The sequence below is a fragment of the Vombatus ursinus genome, unplaced genomic scaffold, assembly GCF_900497805.2.
Source record: "Vombatus ursinus unplaced genomic scaffold, bare-nosed wombat genome assembly UNPS02015012.1, whole genome shotgun sequence".
Lineage (NCBI taxonomy): Eukaryota > Metazoa > Chordata > Mammalia > Diprotodontia > Vombatidae > Vombatus > Vombatus ursinus.
The window spans coordinates 1,356,919-1,375,101 of NW_020954790.1; the positions used below are offsets into that span (position 1 = coordinate 1,356,919).

At 53.6% G+C, this 18,183-nt stretch overlaps 1 protein-coding gene across 2 annotated transcripts in view; it reads left to right on the plus strand.

Moving 5' to 3' along the window:
- The window catches only part of SPECC1L (sperm antigen with calponin homology and coiled-coil domains 1 like), a 47,796-nt gene extending 31,641 nt beyond the window's left edge, over positions 1-16,155 (plus strand). The window contains exons 14-16 of one of the 2 annotated variants that reach the window (XM_027845619.1): positions 14,016-14,132; positions 14,371-14,430; positions 14,966-15,055. In XM_027845619.1, the coding sequence (XP_027701420.1) occupies positions 14,016-14,132; positions 14,371-14,430; positions 14,966-15,055 (267 nt within the window). Of the gene's footprint in view, positions 1-14,015; positions 14,133-14,370; positions 14,431-14,965 lie in introns of both variants that reach the window. The other variant, XM_027845620.1, reaches the window with a different exon arrangement.
- Positions 16,156-18,183: the final 2,028 nt, after the last annotated feature.

The following is an 18,183-nucleotide window of genomic DNA, read 5'->3' on the forward strand; positions in this document are numbered from 1 at the left end:
TCCATCCCCCCTTCCCCCTTCCCTCTCTCCCTGCCTCTCTCTGTCCCTTCTTCCCTCTCTCCCTCCCTCTCTCCCTTCCCCCTTCCTCCTTCCTTCCCTCCCTCTCTCCATCCCCCCCTTCCTCCTTCCTTCCCTCTCTCTGTCCCCCCGCCCTCCCTCCCTCTCTCCTTCTCTTGTTCCCCACCAGGCATTCCTTACTCATCCGGGGTGATGCTGGCCTGAGACGTCCCCTCCCTGCAGAGAGCTCTTGGCCAGGGGTGTCCATCAGGGCAGGTGGCCTGCAGAGACTCCCCGGCCTCCGTGGGTCACGTTGGGGTTTCCACATGTTTCCAGTGAGAGCTTCAGCCTGAGGAAGCAGGCCAGAGCCCAGGGAGGCTGTTGGAGGATTAGGGCTTTTGCTGGCATGGGGGCTGCCTCCTGGCAGTGCCCCTTGCCAGGCTTGCCTGGGCCCTGGGCCCGAGTGCACCCGAGGAGGGCAGGCTTCCAGGGAGCTTCTGGGAGAATGGGGGTCCCATGTGGGGAGGGGCCTCTCCTCTGCAAAGACTAAACCCCCTCCTCCCTGAGCGGTTGAGGAGTAGCTTGTGGAGGGTGTATTGGAGAAGGGATCCAGCCGTCTGGCCCCTGTGCTCTGTACCCCCTCCGTGGCCGCCAGGCGTCATGTGCCAAGCCTGCTTCAACCAAGCGCGCAGGCCCACCGTGGCAGATGAGCAGTTTCTGAGACCCTGTGGCACGGTATTGTTGACTGCATCCCGAGGGGGCCTAATTGGACAAGTTAATTTGATTTCTTCTTTAACTGCTGCAGAGGCAGGTCATTTGTAAAGGTGACTGATTATCGTCTCTTGTATTAAATTATGGCCAAGGTTCGTCCCAATTAGAGCTGGTTTGCTTTCTGGGTAGTTTTGTTTTTGAACATGAGAAAGAAGATGAGGAAAACGGGAGGGGGCTCCCAGGCAGGAGACCTTCCTCAGATGTGGGCTGGATGCGAGAGGGCAGGGACCCGGGCTGGGCATCAGAAGAGCAGTGGCCAGGCTCAACGGGGGCGGCTAGGACTCAGTGGCGAGCAGTCGTTTTTCCGGCGTTGATGGCGCAGGAAGTGGACGGGAAATTGGCCGTTCGAGGCCCTCATCGTTTTTGTTTCTTGTGAGTCACAGGTCCCGAGTTATGAGCTTCCTTGGCTTCCTCCCTGCTGGCCAGACCCTGTAGGTTTTTGCTGTCTGTGCCCCTTGGTCAGCTCGCTTTGGCTCATCCTGGAGCCCCCCGTTCTGTCGTCCAGTGTCTTGACCGTCCCTCCTGGCCTCTGCCCAGGTCTCAACTGTGCTCCCCCTCTCCTTTACCCTCACACTGAGGGGGATCCGTTGGTCTTAATGAGACCTTCTCCAGGCCCTGGCCGACAGGCACCCAGGGATCCTGGCAGCAGCCTGGTGCGCTGGGCAGAGTGTTGCACCTGGGTGACTGTGAGGCCCCCTCACTACTCCGGGGTTTGGACCGGACCCTCCTGGCTCCCCTGCCGGGGCCGAGATCTGCCTGCCAGTCAGGAAGGAGCTTTCTGGGTCTCCAGGTGCAGATGCTGGCCCTTCCCTTGAGAATATGTTTGGGATGGGCTGTGGGAGGAGGGAGGAGCCTGAAAGGACGGACCCCCTCCCCGTGCTGCTGAGGAGCCCAGAGACCCCTCCTTCCGCCCACACAAACCGTGCTGTCAGGGGACCCAGGCTCTTCTCAGGGGGCATCTCTGGGTGTGTCCAGCACGTGCTCCTGCAACTCCTCTCGTCGCTGGGCCTGCCTCATTCGTGAAATTGATTGTTTGAACCCAAGGGGGCTTGGCATTTATCTGTGGCTACTCTGGTACAGGGATGAGACAGACAGACAGACGTCGGGGGTGGGGGAGGGAGGGAGCGATCGAGCGAGAAAGAGAGGCCGGGGAGGCATCCAGGGGAGGAGAGTCCATAGACATGCGCTTGAAGTTTGGCTGTCATTCACTGTCTGTGTGATGTTGTCAGGCCCCTCACTCAAATTCCTGGGGTCCTGTTTCTTTGTCTGTATAATAAGGAGTGTGGGCTAAATTGCCCCGTGAAAAAGATCCGGTAATGATGCGATTCCTTGGGAGGAGCCAGAGGTCTAGACTCTGAAGGGAAATGAAGAGGAAAAGGGTCTGAGCAGGGCCCGTCAGCAGGTGAAAAGCAGAGGGGTCGGTCAGCGGAGCACAGCAAGACCCCAGCTGTGGGGGATGTGTGGGGACAGCGGACAGCAGCCTGGCCGAAGTGAGGCGAGGGCCAGTGGCTCACACCGTCCATCAAGGGGCTCTCCATGTGAGCACGGGACCTGGATCTGTGTGAGGTCTTCAGCAGAGGACCGAGGGATCTGTCTGTCATCTCCAGCGGAGGACCGTGGGATCCATGTAAGGTCTCCAGCAGAGGACCGAGGGATCTGTGCACGGTTCATGACTTGGGTGAAGACATACTAGGCTGCGTCTCAGATTGGCGAATGAGGAACTCTCAGGGGAGCTAACGCTGACAAGTCAGGATCCAGAAATGCTTCGACAGGCCAGAAGATGGCGCCAAACAGACCAAGGGAAAGTGGAACAAAGCTCATGGCGCCCTGGAGAGGGGGGTGGGCAGCTGGGCCTTCACCGTCCCTAGGAGCGTGTGATGGTAGCTGGCGGCTGGCGGCTGGCGGCTGGCGGCTGGCGGCTGGCAGCGCCTGCTCTCCTTGGGCCCGCCTGGCTTTCCCCCGAATCCTGCTCGGGGCACTCGGCTGGTTTACACATCTGTAGCCCACGTTTCTTTGTCTGGCGCGGTCTCACTGTCTCGTTCTTGTCCCTGAGTTTGCTTAGAGAGTCCCCGCCGTTGGGGGACTCCTCTGTGTCGAGGTCTTTCCCACTTCAGAACCTGCTGCCATTGATGGTTTGTGTCTGCAGGCCTTTGGCTCAAGCCCTGCCTCAGCTGCTGTGTCCAGACAAGCAGACACAGGAGCCCCGCCAGGCCACCGTCCCTGCGTCCAGCCCAGCTGTCGTCCACGGCAGCCCCTCCACGCGGAGTGGAGAAGGCCAGGCAAGCTGGACTAATCCACGCAGGGGGGCACCCCGAGGGGAGACAAGCGATGGCTTGTGCCAAGCAAGTCAGACCACTCGGACCCTGAGCCCGGGAACCTTGGGAATGGCCAGGCTTCCCGCCAGCGCCCTCAGCCACCGTCCTGGGAGGCAGGCCCTCTGGGGAGGCGTCCTGGGTACTGACCGCTGCTGCAGGGGCTGCAGGACTCAAAAGGGCCTCGTCACCAGCACCCTTAATACTGATGGGGTTTTATCAGTGGAGATGACCTTAGGAAGAAGCCTCGCCAGCCGCTTGACCACTGCTCCGCGAGGCCCAGGGGACCTTTTCCCCTGACTTGTGGCTGCATCTCCCCATCAGAACGGGAGCTCACTGGGAGCTGGGGCTGTCTGACTGTTCTGTTCATAGCCCCAGTGCTTGGCAAACAGAAAGCTTTGAACCAACACTTTGCTTATTCCTTCACCACCTTGGGGTGTGGGCCTAGTAGTAGAGTCCAGTGTGAAGGGGTCTGCACACGTGAGTTATTTCTTTTCATAGTCCCTGTGCGCCCCTTCGTGCATGGGCTGTCTCCCTATTAGAGCGTCAGCCCTTTAGAGCAGGGACTGTGGGTTTTCTTTTATCCCAACACGCACGGCCTCTGACATGCCTGTCAACTGATTGATAATTTCCCAAAGCCAGTTCCCCAAGTCCTGATCATCCATTAATAGGAGTTTGCTTATCTTTCTTTTTTTTCTTTACACATTTTTATTTTGTTAAATATTTCTCTTTTTTTGTTTGTTTTTTGTTTTTTTTTTTAGGCAATTGGGGTTAAGTGACTTGCCCAGGGTCACACATCTAGTAAGTGTCAAGTGTTTGGTCTGAGGCTGGATTTGAACTCAGGTCCTCCTGACTTCAGGGCTAGTGCTCTATCCACTGTGCCACCCAGCTGCCCCCTTTTTATTTTTATTTATTTTTTTGTTTGTAAATATTTCTAAGTATTTTTAATATTCATGTTCAGTTCCCGGATTCTCTCCTTCCCTCTTGCCCCTCCCCCACCTCTTGAGAAAGCAAGATATCCGTTTTACATGTGAAATCATGAAAAACATAGTTCCACGTTAGCTGCATTGCAAAAGAAAACCAAAAAAATCGAGAAAAACCGAAGTTTGAGAAGTCTGCTTCTGTTCCCTCAGGGTCCATCCGCTCCCTCTCTATACAGGGAGAGCGTTTTTCATCGGGGCTCTTTGTCTGGTCAGAGCATCGGGCCACGCCCTCTCTGGTCCCCTTCACCAGCAGACAGTTCGACGTGGCGGCGTTTTGGTTTGCGGTTCTCCCGGAGAGTCAGAGCATTCTCCCATCCAGTTGTTAGCAGTTTGCAGTTCTTGAGAAATGGTCGTTTGTGTCCTTCGACCAGCCTTTGTGAATCAGGGAAACTGCAGCGTTCCTGGTCATCAAGCCATTATCAGAGATACTGGGTGCAGCGGGGATTGATTCTGTGTCTGTAATTGCCGTTTTCCTGGTTATTTGGTTAAGAATTCCTCCTTGGTTCGTAGCTGCAGAAGCGCGCTGCTCTGCACCTCTCTGTTTACAGGTGGATGTCTTTGGAATAAGGTGTAAGATGCTGGTCCAGGCCTGATTCCTGCCTGTCTACTTTCAGGTTTTCCCAGCAGTTCTTAGCAAACAAGGGAATTTTTTCCAAGGTAATTGATGTTTTTAGTTTTATCAAACACAGGCAAGCTGAGTTGTGCTATTTCTGATTCGCCCTTTTCTAGTCTGTTCCATGGACCTGTGATTGTGATGCTTGTGGCTTGGTATGGTAGTTGAAGTCTGGAAATGCTGTTCCCTCTTCTAACTGTTATCTTTTTTCATTTTTTTTCCCTTGATTCCAGGTCTTTTGTTTTTTCAAATGAATTTTTTTAATGTTTGGTCTGGTTCTATTAGTTTGTTAAAGCACCAAATCTGTAGAGTATCTTCAGGATTTTATCCTTTATGCTATTAGCACAGTCCAACCATGAGCACTGAATATCCCTGTAGTAGTTTAAGTTGTGCCTTGTTTGTTTGGGGACCATTTTGCTGTTTGATCTGTTCTGATTTTGATGTGCTCTGATCGACGGACCCCCCAGTTTCTCAACACGTTTCAGATAGGGCTGTACATGTTTTTGGATTGCTCTGTAGATGTGTGCTTGGTTTTGGTGGGTTAATTTTGTATCCTGAACCTTTCATCTTACTCCCTACCCCCAGCACACACCCGTGCCTATGAGCTGGCGTCAAGGGCATAGCTGAGGCCGTGCCCAGCCCTCGGGCTCTTTGTGTAACTCATTGCTTACTCCAGGAGAGGGGATAGACCCGGGCAGGAGGGCAGTTGTTGGTGTATAAGCAGTGCCCAGAGACTCTGAGAAGGAGGGGAAGGGATGGACTTGAGAGCCCACAGAACGTTCTAGACTTTTGGTCTCGGTCACACCTGGGGCTTCCTGACCCCTCTGGGCTTTGGGCCCCCAGCCTTGTACCCAGCGTCGCCAACTTCACTTGTCAGCTTAGATTGGGAATCTTCGCACAGCCTTTGTTGGGGACAGGTCAGTGAGTTCTCTCATCCTCCCAAACCCTTGGATTGCACTTGAGGTGGTCCCTTTGGCCTTGGAAAGATTCTGGGGCTGAAAGTGAGCCTTAGAAGGCTTGGACTCACACCTCTGGCCTTTCTACCACTCATGACCAACCCAGCCTTGACCGATCCTCATTGGAACCCTCCCCATGCCCTCTCTGGCCTTATTGTGAGTCATGAGCTTCTGACCAACCAGTAGGTGCTGGAGATACAGAGACAGCCCCTGACCTCAGAGCGCTTACAGAGGCAGATGTGGTGGCAAGGGCACCAGCAGCTTGGGGAAGGGCATCCTTGAGCAGGCTGTGTTTGACTGAGTCTTGAAGGAAAGAAGAGATGTGGAGAGGCAGAAGCAGCAGGATGGCCGGGCTGACTGGACTGTGCCGTTTGTGAAAGACTCCAAGGGGAAGCGAAACAGGTTCTGGTTTATGAAGGTGATGGAATACAACCACGTGGTACGCGGGGGCAGGGGCGGGGGAGGAGGGTCAGAGCTAGGAGAGCCAGCCACGTTGGAACGACAGTGGCTCGTGGAGGACTTAAGAACACTCACCCCCCCACCACAATTCCAGAGGACTCAGGATGGAGCCTCCTGCCCTCCTCAAGAGGGGGAGAAACACATTCTCCTCACTTACTTTTCTTTGGACATGGACAGTGCAGGAATCTCTTTTGTGTGACTTGCCTTCACGATGGGGGAGGGGTGTGGAGAGAAGAGGGAGGGAATTTAAAACTGAAAATTAAATTAAATTAGAAAAATTAATTTGATCCCAGAGGCAGCAGGGGGAGTCTGCCGTGGGCTTTATGAAAATCACTTTGTTCTGAAGATGGTGGCGGGACCGACTGGGAGGTAACGTGGGTGTCTGAAGGGGTGGCTGCCAGAGTGGAGGGAAGGAGAAACAACACATTGTTTTCAGAATGGAGTAACTTGGAGGAAGACGGGCGGTTCCTCCAACAGAGGAACATGTCCTCCTGGGGCATGTCCAGGAGGCCAACCAGAGAGAAGTCTCCGGGGATGCGTGGGTGCCATCAGGGGGCTCTGACTGGGGCCCTTTTTTCAAGTGTTTGTTTATTTTTCGTTTCTGCTCGTTTCACTCTTTGTGACGTCATGCAAGTCTTTCCATCGTTTTTCTGAAACCACCCCACTAGTCATTCCTTACAACGCAGTAGAGTTCCATCACAGTCGTGGACCGCGTCAGCCGTTCCCCAATTGATGGGCCTCGCCTTGACAAAGAGAGCTGCTCTAAATGTTTTAGAATATATAGGTTCTGGATAGAGCACCAGCCCTGAAGTCAGGAGGACCTGAGTTCACATGTGGCCTCAGACACTGGACACTTATTAGCTATGTGACCCAGGGCAAGCCACTTAACCCCATTGCCTGGCCAAAAAAAAAAAAAATACATACATAGGTTCTTTTCCTTTTTCTCTGATCACCTTGGGAAATAGACCTAATAGTGGTATTGCTGGGTCAAAGGGTATACACAGTCTTAAAACTTTTTTGTCATAATTCCAGATTGTTCTCCAAAATGGTTGAATCAGTTCACAACTCCACCGACAGTGTATTAGTGTCTCATTTTTTCCACATCCTCTCGGGCATTTGTCATTTTCTCCTTCTATCAAATGTGATAGGTGTGAGGTGGTACCTCAGAGTTCATTTAATTTGCATTTCTCTAATCAGTGATTTAGAGCATTTTTTCATGACTGTAGAGAGCTTTTTTTCTTCCAAAAATTGCGTGTTCATATCCTTTGACCATTCATCAACTGGAGAATGACTCATATATTTAGAGATTTGACTCAGTTCTCTATATATTTGAGATATGAGGCCTTTATCCGAGAATCTAGCTATAAAATCCTTCTCCCCCTCCTCCCTCCTGCCCCAGTTTTCTTTCCTTCTGATCTTGGCCACAATTTGTTTTATTTACAAACTTTTAATTTTAACGTGATCAAAATTATCCATTTTAAATCTCATACTATTATCTCTCTTGTTTATTAATAAATTCTTCTCCTATCCATAAGTCTGATAGGCAATAGGTTCCACGTTCTCCTAATTATTTATTATATTTCCCTTTATGTCTAGGTCATGTATCCATTTTGACCTTATCTTGGTAAACTGTGTAAGATACTGGCCTATATACTTAGTTTCTGCCAAACTGCTTTCTAGTTTTCCTAATAATTTTTACTAAATAGTGAATTCTTATCCTGAAAGCTTAAATCTACATTTGTCAAACACAAGGTTATTATAATCATTTATTACTGTGTATTGTATGAGTACTCTGTTCCACTGATCTACCTTTTTGTTTCTTAGCCAGTACCAGATAGTTTTGAAAATACTGCCTTATAATGTAATTTAAAATCTGGTACTGCTAAACCTCTTTCCTTTATATTTTGTTTTTTTCATTAATTCCTTTGATATTCTTGACCTTTTCTTTTTCTAAATGAATTTTGTTACTTTTTCTAGCTCAGTGAAAAAGGTTTTTGATATTTTAATTGGGATGGCACTGAATAAATAGATTAGTTTTGGTAGAATTGTTATTTTTATTATATTGGCTCAGCCCACCCATGAACAATTAATATTTCTCTAATAATTTAAATCTAACTTTATGTGTATAAAAAGTGTTTTATAAGTATGTTATAATTATAATTATTAATTCTTGGATTTGTCCTGGCAGGCAAAATCCCAGGTATTTTATATTGTCTACAGTTATTTTAAATGAAATATCTCTTACTCGCTCTTCTTCTAGGGTTTTGTTGGTGATATATAGAAATCTTGATCGTTTATGCGGGTTTATTTTATATCCTGATACTTTGCTAAAATTATTAATGTTTCAAAGTTGAATCTCTAGGATTTTCCAAATATATCTTCATATCATCTGCAAAAAGATAGTTTTATATCCTCATTTTCCATTTTGATTCCTTCCATTCCTTTTTCTTTTTTTATTGATATTGTTAGCGTTTTTATAACAGTGTTGGATAATGTTGGTGAAAATGAGCATCCTTGCTTGAAGGCTTTTTGCTTTTCCCTGTTATAGATAACGCCTACTGATGGCTTTAGGTAGATGCTTCTTATGATTTTAAGGAACACTCCCTTCATTCCTACGTTCTCTAGTATTTTTAATGGGAGAGGGTGCTGTATTTTGTCAAAAGCTTTTTTGTATCTATTGAGATAATCGTCTGATCTCTGCTGGTTTTGCTGTTGATGTGGTCAATCACGTTGATAGTTTTCCCAATACTGAGCTGGCCCCGCATTCCTGGTATAAATCCCAGCTGGTCAGAGGATGATCTTTGTGATGTATTGCAGTTATCTCCTGCCTAGTATTTTATTCAGGATTTTTGCATCGGCTTGCATCCGGGAAATATGTCTGTTTTGGCTCTTCCTGGTTTAGGTATCAGCACCATCAAAGGAGTTTGGTGTTGGACTCTCCCTCTGCCTTTTATTCCATATAATTTATTTAATACTGGCATTTGTTACCTTCCCTCGGGGCTGGGTGTACCCTTCAGTGCCTCCTGTGAGTTGAGCATTTGTGAGCTGCTCTCTCCCTCTCCCTCTGACACCTTCTTCCTTCCAGTCCCATCTTTCTTCTCAGAGATCTAGATTCAAATCCCTGCTCCTGTGGTGAGGCATAGCGGATATGAAATCAGAGGGCCCTCGACTGGGGAAAGACGGGTGCTTCAGTCTGTGTTCTGCCCCATCTACCCCTGGAGTCAGGCCTTTGGGGGTGGCTGCCTGGGCTGCCCTGTCTGTGCCCACGGAGTGCCTCAGGTAGGGGCGGAGTTAGTCTCATTGGGTGTAAGCTGGTTTTCCCTCCCTGGCTTCCCCCTGCTCCTGATTTACTCCTGGAGCTCCAGTGACTGTCTGCCCGAGGGGGAGGGCCTTGGTGGCCTTTGGCCGAGGGGTCTCCTTCCTTACAGGGTTGACCTAGATGATTGATTGACTCTCCTCAGGAAAGCCCAGCTGAATGTAAAGGGAAAGAAATAAGCATTTATAGAGCACCTACTGTGTGCAGGGCACGACAACCCTGGGGGGCAGGTGCTGTTAGGAATACCCGTTGTACAGTTGAGGAAACTGAGGCAGGCAGTGGCTGAGTGACCTGCTCAGGGTTCCCTGGCTAGTCAGTGTCTGAAGCTGGATTTCACCTCAGGGCTCACCGGCTCTGGGCCCAGTGCTCTGTGCCCTGGGGCGCCCTTTGGCTTCAGGGGAAGAGAAGCTGGCCGTGGGATGGGGGTGGGGGGACGAGACATGGAGGTTCCCTCTCTCTTCTGTGAGGTCCAGGATCCTGACTTCCATTATCTTGGTGTTTCCTCTTCAGGCCCTAGAGAGTAGATGGAAGACGCCATTTTTGTTGTAGCGGCCTTCATGCCTGAATCGCGCTGTTCCGACCCCGTTGGGCGGAGGGGTGTCAGTGGGAATGGGAGTCACCACCTTTGACGTTTCGTACGTTTCGTCCAGGAAAACGGGGTTTCTTTGAATAGAGCTGTGTCGAGTTGCTGTTTAAAGAGTTGGTGCTGGGAGGTCCGGAGTGGGGAATGGGGGGGCGTTTAATTGTCCTCAGCAAACTTCAGTCAAGGAGACGTTAGGTGGCTGGCTTTCCCATCTTCTTTTGAGAACCTGGCTCTGTGCCATGCCCCACGCACACGATAAATACAGGGACCCAAGAGCCCCATCTGTAGTGGCGGGCACAGGAATGACAGGGGCTACGAAACGGGGTCTGTAGACTGGTGGGAGGGGGTGGTATTGGTAAATTAATGAGGAGGAGACCACGCCTCAAGTGAGGGACTCCCAAAGTGGGCCGGGGGGACGTGGCCCCCAGAACAATGACGGGCACAGCAGGCGAAGCACCTGTCCCTTAGCACACCCCAGCAGGCCCCTTGGCAGGCGATGGGAAGGGCCCCATTTGTCAGGAGGCCCGGGAGGTGCTGTGGGAAATGGAGCTGGGGGCCCCGGTGGCCTCGGCCTTTTCTTTGGGGTCCGCTATTTGGTCACTTAGGGTTTGGCCCTAGCTGGCAGATCCCCAGGTCCACACGTGCTACCTGGGTGTGACCTTCATGACCTCATCTGTCCACCACGCAGAGCCCTTTTCCCTGCGATGATGGGGCCTTGTGACATTCTGGCAGGAAGGGGTTATGGGAGTGTGCAGCGTGGCCACGCATGAGCTTAGGACGGAGGCTGACAAGAAGGACCGATCAGTTAGGCGTGGTCACAATCCGCAGCATGTGGGATAAATTGGAGGCGATTGAGAGAGGGAAGGGTTGGCTGCCCTCTTAGGGGGCGGGGTCTGGCCGCCCTCCACCATCCCCCCAGAAAGGAGGCCTGGTGGGCCCCCTCCGCTGCTGCCGGAACCTGTTCCAGTGCCGGCTGGGTGTCCAGGGGCTGGGGTCATGCCTCCCGGTTGCCTTCGCCCCGAGCAGATGCCTTTCTTTTCTCTGCTGGTCCTTGCTGCGGGGTTTGCGGGTTAATTGTGTCTGTGAACAGACTCCCTCCCCGCTCATCGGTCCACCATGCTGTGGACCCAGGAGGTGCTGGTCGTTCTTGGGCGCTCAGGCCTGTTTTTGTGGCCCAGAACTTGCTGGGCGAGGGAGAGGCCAGGCCCTTTACCCTCGGCCCAGCGAAGCAGCTGTCCCACTTGGCCTCCCTGCAGTGAGCCAGAGCCAGGGCCAGACTCACGCTTCTCCAGGAGGACCCATCTGGGGGTGGGCAAGAGTGGCTTCCTCTAGGTGTTTGGGCCCTGGATTTTCAGCCAGTGGGGTTCCTCCAGGCTAGGCAGGTGGGGGGAGGGAAGCGGCTTCCTCCAGGGCGGGCCAAAGGCACTGTGCGTCTGAGCACGTAGGCTTCCCGCTTCCCGAGCCAGGGGCCTTGGGGCCGGCTGGCAGGGGGCTGCACACAGCAGGCTGACTGGGGCAGGAAATAGAGAATTGTTTTCCCCAGAAATGGGGTTGACCTTCTGCGCCAGGAGTCCCTGTTTGTTCCCAGGGGCAGCTCCCTGCCGATTCTGCCTTTGGCTGTCCCTGCAACAGCACAAGAAATGTCCTGGTGGGAGAGAGGCCCGTCTTGAGGCTGCACCTTTCTCCTTTGCGATGGAGCCGGGGAGGGGGGCTGGCGTGAGGCCTGGGGCACAGGGCTGCCATGAGAGCTGCCAGCCCGCCCGGCCTCTTCGAAATCAGAGCCAGCTTCTGGCGGCTGAGCCTTGGAGAAAGTCACTGGGCTGAGGGCTTTCCCGTGAGCGCCTCATTCAACCCTGGGTGGGCGCTGTTTTTATCCTCATTTTACTGATGAGGGGACTGAGGCTCAGTGACCTGCCCAGGGTCACCCATCTAGGAAGTCTCTGGGACTGCTTGGAACTCGCAGCCCCTTAGCTGCCACATTTTCCCTGTGCTTGAGGAGTTTCTGCTCTAATGGAGAGAGGGACGTGATACTGGTGAGGATGACAGAGGCCCGAGGCAGCAAGTTTGCCTCTTGGAGTCTTGATTTTCCCATCTGTGGAAAGAGGGTAGTGATGACACCTCCCTGGGGGAGTTGGGGGGAGCTCAAGTGAGATAATTTGTGTTAAGCCATTGGAGATGCCAGCTTTGGGAAGAGAGACCCCAGAGGCCTTTGGGCGAGGCTGGCCAGGAGTGCCCTCTGTGGTTGTGGCTGGGACCAGACATCGTGTTCGGGGGCACTTATGGAGTGCCGTCTCAGAGGCTGATGACGTGCTGGCTGAGGCAGACTGACCTGTGCGGCTGGGCACAGCAGGACACCTGAGGGCCGGGTGAGGCCGGCCGGCACCTTCCCTCAAGGGGCCCTGGTTCTGCCCTCTGCAACCCCGGGAAGGGGGAACGAAGGCCTGGCACCTGGGAATGAGCTGATGAAGGTGGCCCTTCGGGTATGGGAGACCCATTAGCCCTCGTGCTGCAGGTGGAGGACAGCTTTCACATGTGTGCCATCTGCCCTGGCAGTGGCCAAGAGAATGGCTGAGCCCCCATCAGCGGTACCCGAAAGATCGTGGAAAAAAGGAGAGGCATGCCAAGATTGGGAACAGGCAGAGGCAACTCCAAGGAGCCAGGAGGTCACCCCAGACTGGCTTTCATGCTTTCCTTTTTTTTTTTTTTTTTTTTTTTTTTGGCTGAGCAATGGGGTTAAGTGACTTGCCCAGGGTCACACAGCTAGTAAGTGTCAAGCGTCTGAGGCCAGATTTGAACTCAGGTCCTCCTGAATCCAGGGCCGGTGCTCTATCCACTGCGCCACCTAGCTGCCCCTCCTTCATGCTTTCTTGACAGGGCTGTCGAAGTGATGGATGGAAGAGAATGCTGTGGAGAGTTGATTTGGGTTTTAGCAAAGCGTTTGGTCAGTGTGATCTCATGGAGAAGATAGAGAAAGACGACGTGATCCCAGAGTTATTGGGTGGATTCAGAAGAACAGTCATTAATGCTTCAGGGTCAGCTTGGTAGGAGGTCCCGAGGAGGGGCCAGCCGGGCCATCCGCCAGGGGCTTGGGACAAGTGTTGGCTCTGCAGATGGCGCCGATCAAAACCAGCTCCTCCAGAGGGAGGAGTGGGAAAGTCTTCTCCATCCAGCAGGATGAGAGAAGCTGCCGTCCCTGCGTGACAGTGGCATCAGACTCGATGCCAGTCTCCTCCCTGCCCCCTCCTGCCCCATTTCTTTGACAAGGCATCTCAGGCTCCTAAGTCTCATCTGTCTTCTGAGACCTTGATTTAAAAGGGCCATTTTACAGGCGCAGCGTGGTGGGGAGTCCTGATTATACAGCAGTGTCTGAAAAAAATATCTGGGAGGCCCAGTGGCCCACAGGCTCATGACCTCGGTCTTCCTTAGGCCAGGGGCAGAGCTCCCTGATTCTGGCTACCACAGGGTAGCAAGGGTGTCAGTCCAGCTAGAGAGAACCCCGGGAGGGTGGCCAGGACAGGAAGGGCCTGGAGGCATCAGAATGGCGGGGCTCAGGGGGCAGCTGAAGGACTGTCATCCCAGAGGGCCCCCCTGCTGCTGGGCCCCCACGGGCAGGACCAGGAGGCCGTCCACGAATGGGACAGGTAGCCTGCAGGAGGCAACAACTGCCTACTGGCCACATCCAGATTGTTCTGCGTTCCCTTCCTGACCAGAATCCCTCAAGCCTGGTCTTTAACTCTTGTGGTTGTGTGGGAAATATTTAGACTTGAGGGAGAGGAGTTTGGGGTCTTCTGCGGACCTTGAGACTCTGATTTTGGCGCATGCACCCTCCTGGGGTGGCTGGGTGGGGGAGGACGGGGAGGTCGAGGCAGTGACCTTCCAAGCAGGCGCCCTCCTGTGGGCAGCCGTCTAGGCCTTCTGCAGTGTCCAGGAGCCCCAGCTCTGAGCCCAGGGAAGGGGCTGAGACCTGGCTAGCATCCGCGCTCGGGCCTGTGTCTCTGAACACCTCTGCCTGCATCTCTCCCTAGAACATCGACATCACCAACTTCAGCAGCAGCTGGAATGATGGCCTGGCCTTCTGTGCCCTCCTGCACACCTACCTGCCCGCCCACATCCCCTATCAAGAGCTCACCAGCCAAGACAAGGTATGGCAGGAAGGGCCCAGAGGCTTGGACCCGCTGGAGGGAGTTCCCCCCCCGGGATCCTGCCCCAGGCTCACCTTAGCCTCGCCCCCCATCTCTGGGTTTTCCCGGGTGGGGGCAGAGAGGGGGGGTCTGGTGCTCCAGTGGCAATCGGGATCCTGCCCCCTTATCCCGGCGGCTCTCCCCCCTGCCCCCTACTGTTTCCCCTCCTTTGGTTGACCAGGTTTGGTTTCATTTACAGAGAAGGAATTTCTCCCTGGCCTTCCAGGCAGCAGAAAGCGTTGGCATTAAATCCACCCTGGTAAGTGCGTGGGGGGCCAGCCGGAGCCCCCAGGTGGGAGCCCCCCGGAGGGTCAGAGCTCCTGTTTCCAGCAATTAAAGGAAGACGTCTCCAAGGGAGTGGGCAGCATTTCCATACAGTTTAGGCCCTGATTTAAAAATAGACTTTTCTCTTGCTAGGGTTCAGCCCAGCCATTGTCTTGGTTCACAATAGAGGTGGTTCTGGGAACCTCTGAAACGTGGACAGCAGCTGAGAGAACTGCCCCCCCTTCCCGGGCCCCATCCCCGACCTTGCCGGCCATGTATTCGCGATTTCTCTGGGTGCCCTCACTAGCCCATGACCCCAGACCTCTATCCTGCAGATCAGCTGTGGCCCCAAGGAGCTTAGCGCTTCCTTCCCTCGGGTGGTCTTCCTGCCACCTTTTTTTAGAGCTGTCCTGGCCATCCTCCCTGGCCCAGGCCTCTCTTGGAGGCATGCTCTGGGAGCAGCCCCAGTCACAGTGGCCACGCTGGGCTGGCCGTGAATCCTGCTGACGCGTCTTTCTCTTCTGTGGCAGAATATCTGTGAGATGGTGCGGACGGAGCGTCCAGACTGGCAGAGCGTCATGCAGTACGTGACGGCCATTTACAAGTACTTTGAAACTTGATGCTTCTGGCCGGGGGTCCTCGTGGGACCCTTTTACTGGCCAGCCCAGGGTCCTGGCTGGGCCCTGGCTGGACCAAGAGCCAGCCGTGCCTTTCACCCAGACCTCGCTGCAGACCCGGTCCTTGGGAAGGACCCCAGGAAGGGGGGGTGTGCCACGCAGGGCCTGAGCTCATCTGCTCACCCACCTTCCCCGCTTACCTTGGTGTGGCTGCCACGGAGATAAACGCGTGCGATGAATGAAGAACATTTTCCATCATGCTCGACCCCTGCCCTGCTCCCTCGCCTCCAGCAGGCTCTGGTCTTGGCTGGCTCTGGCACTGGCACTGGCCCTGGCACCAGCCCACGCTCTGCTCCTACCAAAGTTCGATAGCATTCTAATAATGATAAAGCTACCATGGCCTGGCTGCACCGGAGCCAGGGAGTAGATGTAAAGGAAGGAAAAAAAGGGAAAACCCAGGCCTCTGGGAGCTCTGAGTGGGATCGCTGGAGGCTCACCCTTCCTGGGCCTGAGCTCAGGAAAGTGCCTTTCCTCTCTCTCCTTGGAGGCTGAGCCGCAGCTCGCTGCCGGCTCCCTTGAGACTCGGCGTCGCCCCGGGGACGTTGGCAGGCCAGAGCCCACAGGTGGTGTGTGCCTGCTCTTTCCCCATGCCCACCCACCTCAGAAACAGTCCCCGTGGCCACAGCCCGAGATCTCAGAGCCTGGCCTGCTCTCCACGATGCCCGGCCAACATGCGTCTCTGAGGTCAAGCAAGGGAAGGAGGGAAAGAAGCTGTGCGTGTGTGACAGGGACGGCGCGTGCTCTTGCTTCAGGCTCCCCAAATGAGACGCGCCCAGGCTGCAGCGCAGGCTCCGATCACCTCCAACAAGTGCTGTGTTCCACTGAGGGGGGGAGCCTTACTTACGGAGCCACCCATGGCGTTACCTGGGGGCTGGGCCAGACGGAAGAGGGATTCCCCAATCAGAAATGAGCAGACCCCCTGGCATGGGCCACAGCCGCAGCTCCTGGGCCATGAGGATTTCCAAACACAGAGAAGCTTCTCACGGACTGTCCTTTTTATTTTGTTAACTCTTTCTGAATGGATTAAACGGTTACACACTTTAGGGGTGGGCTGGTTGCCGTTCGTTCCTGCATTTGTCACTCACTGCTCAGACATTTCAGGACTTGGCCCCCCAGATGTGCAGCACCCCCACCCCATAAGTGGGGTGCAGGCAGGCCTCTGTCCATCCTTGGGTCCCCTGTGCCTCCAGACCATCCCTTCCCGCCCCTCTGCCGCCTGTTCCCAGTTGGAGATAACTTTGTTTTTGCCATCACAGACAGTGTTGGACCACGACCAGTCTTTCCCTGTGTGTCCTTCCAGCCTGTGGGTTCTGTCCTCTTCCCACCATGCCCTTCCTCAGATCAGCGCAGGCATGAAAGCCCGTCCCAAGTGGGTTCCAGCCACACTGGCATACTTGGCATGTCATCTCCCACCACCACACCTTTGCCCATGTGTGGAAGTCTGTCCCAGTACCACCCGTACCCCAGCAGCATCCACTGAGCCTCCTCACCTTGCCCCCATTGCTCCTTCACAACAACAATAACAGGAGACAGTTGACAAGCTTTGAGGCTTCAGCCTTCCTGTAGAAGCTCCATTTTACAGGTGAAGCAACTGAGGCTTGAAGAGGGGTGGGGCTGGATTTGAATCAGGTCTCACCAGCTCTATGCCCAGGACTCTGAATTCTACAAAGCTGCCTGTGGAGCCCAAATAAGAGTCGCCCCCTCGACCTAGCAGCGTCCTCAGAGTTACATGCAGGGAATACCAGGTGGTCCCTCAGGGCGACCTGTCTGTGCTGGTGAATGGGATCGTCATCGCTCTGGGCTTAGGCAGGACAGATGAGCTGGGGCCAGGAAGGCAAGGGGGCAACAGAGCATTCTGCTTGTCCGAGGGCACAGCAGCCCACAGAGGTTCTGGCCTAGGCTTTGGAAGTTCTGTGGGAGAGGCTGGGTGACACCTTGCAGGTATACCGTCAAGAGTTAAAAGTTTTTCTGTGGCTGCTGAGACCTCTTCTAAATGGGAAATTCTGGGAATGCTTGAAGACAATGGCCCTTGTGTCCCTGCCTATGCCTTCTCTGTGCCCTTCCCCATCGTGGCTGCCCACTGTGGACACAGCTTTCTTTAACCAGGCTGCCTACAACTGACCACGGTCCTCCCATGAGGTCTGACCAGGACAGAGGCTGACAGGGAGGACAGCCTCCTCAACTCTGTCTATCTTGTTGGGATCCCATGAGGGCCTTTAATTGAACCCGAGGGCAAGACCTCATGTTTATCCTTCTTAAATATTATTCGTGGGCATATAAAGGAATGAGTGAGGCAGCCCTGGCTTCAAGGAGGTTATGTTCTATGGGGGGAGGCAAAACATACGCACACAGTCCATTGACCTTTTCTCAGTCCTCATTCCCTCATTCTCCTTGACCTTTCTGCAGCCTCTGACACTGGTGATCGCTCCCTCCTCCTTGAGCCTCTCTTTCATCTAGGTTTTTGGGGGAACCCTTCTTTCTTGCTTTTCTTCCAACCTCTCTGACAATTTTTTCCTCTTTCTTTGCTGGGCCCTCCTCCAGACCAGGCACTTTAACCATGGGTGTCCCTCATGGGCCTTCTGCTCTTCTCCCTCTAACCCACTTCACTGTAGTGATCTCATCAGCTGCCATGGATTTGGTTACTGTCAGCTGATTCTCAAATCTTTCTTGCCCCACCTCTCTGCTGACCTCCAGTCTCACGTCTCCATTTACCTCTCAGATATCTCAAACTGGATGTCTAGTAGACAAACAGCGTATCCAAAACAACTCATTTATCTTTCCCCCAAACCCTCCTCCCTGACTGCTGTCTTCCCTGTTACTGTCAGGGGCACCTGCATCCTTCCAGTCTCTCAGGATACCAAACTAGGGGTCTCCTCGACTCCTTACAGTCACCGCTGTCCCCCATCCAATATGGTGCCAAGGCCTGTTGATTTCACTTCTGTTACATCTCTGGTCCATTTCACCTCTGCAGCATCTCTGATCCATTTCATCTCTGCTGCACCTCTGGTCCATTTCACCTCTGCAGCACCTCTGGTCCATTTCACCTCTGCAGCATCTCTGGTCCATTTCAC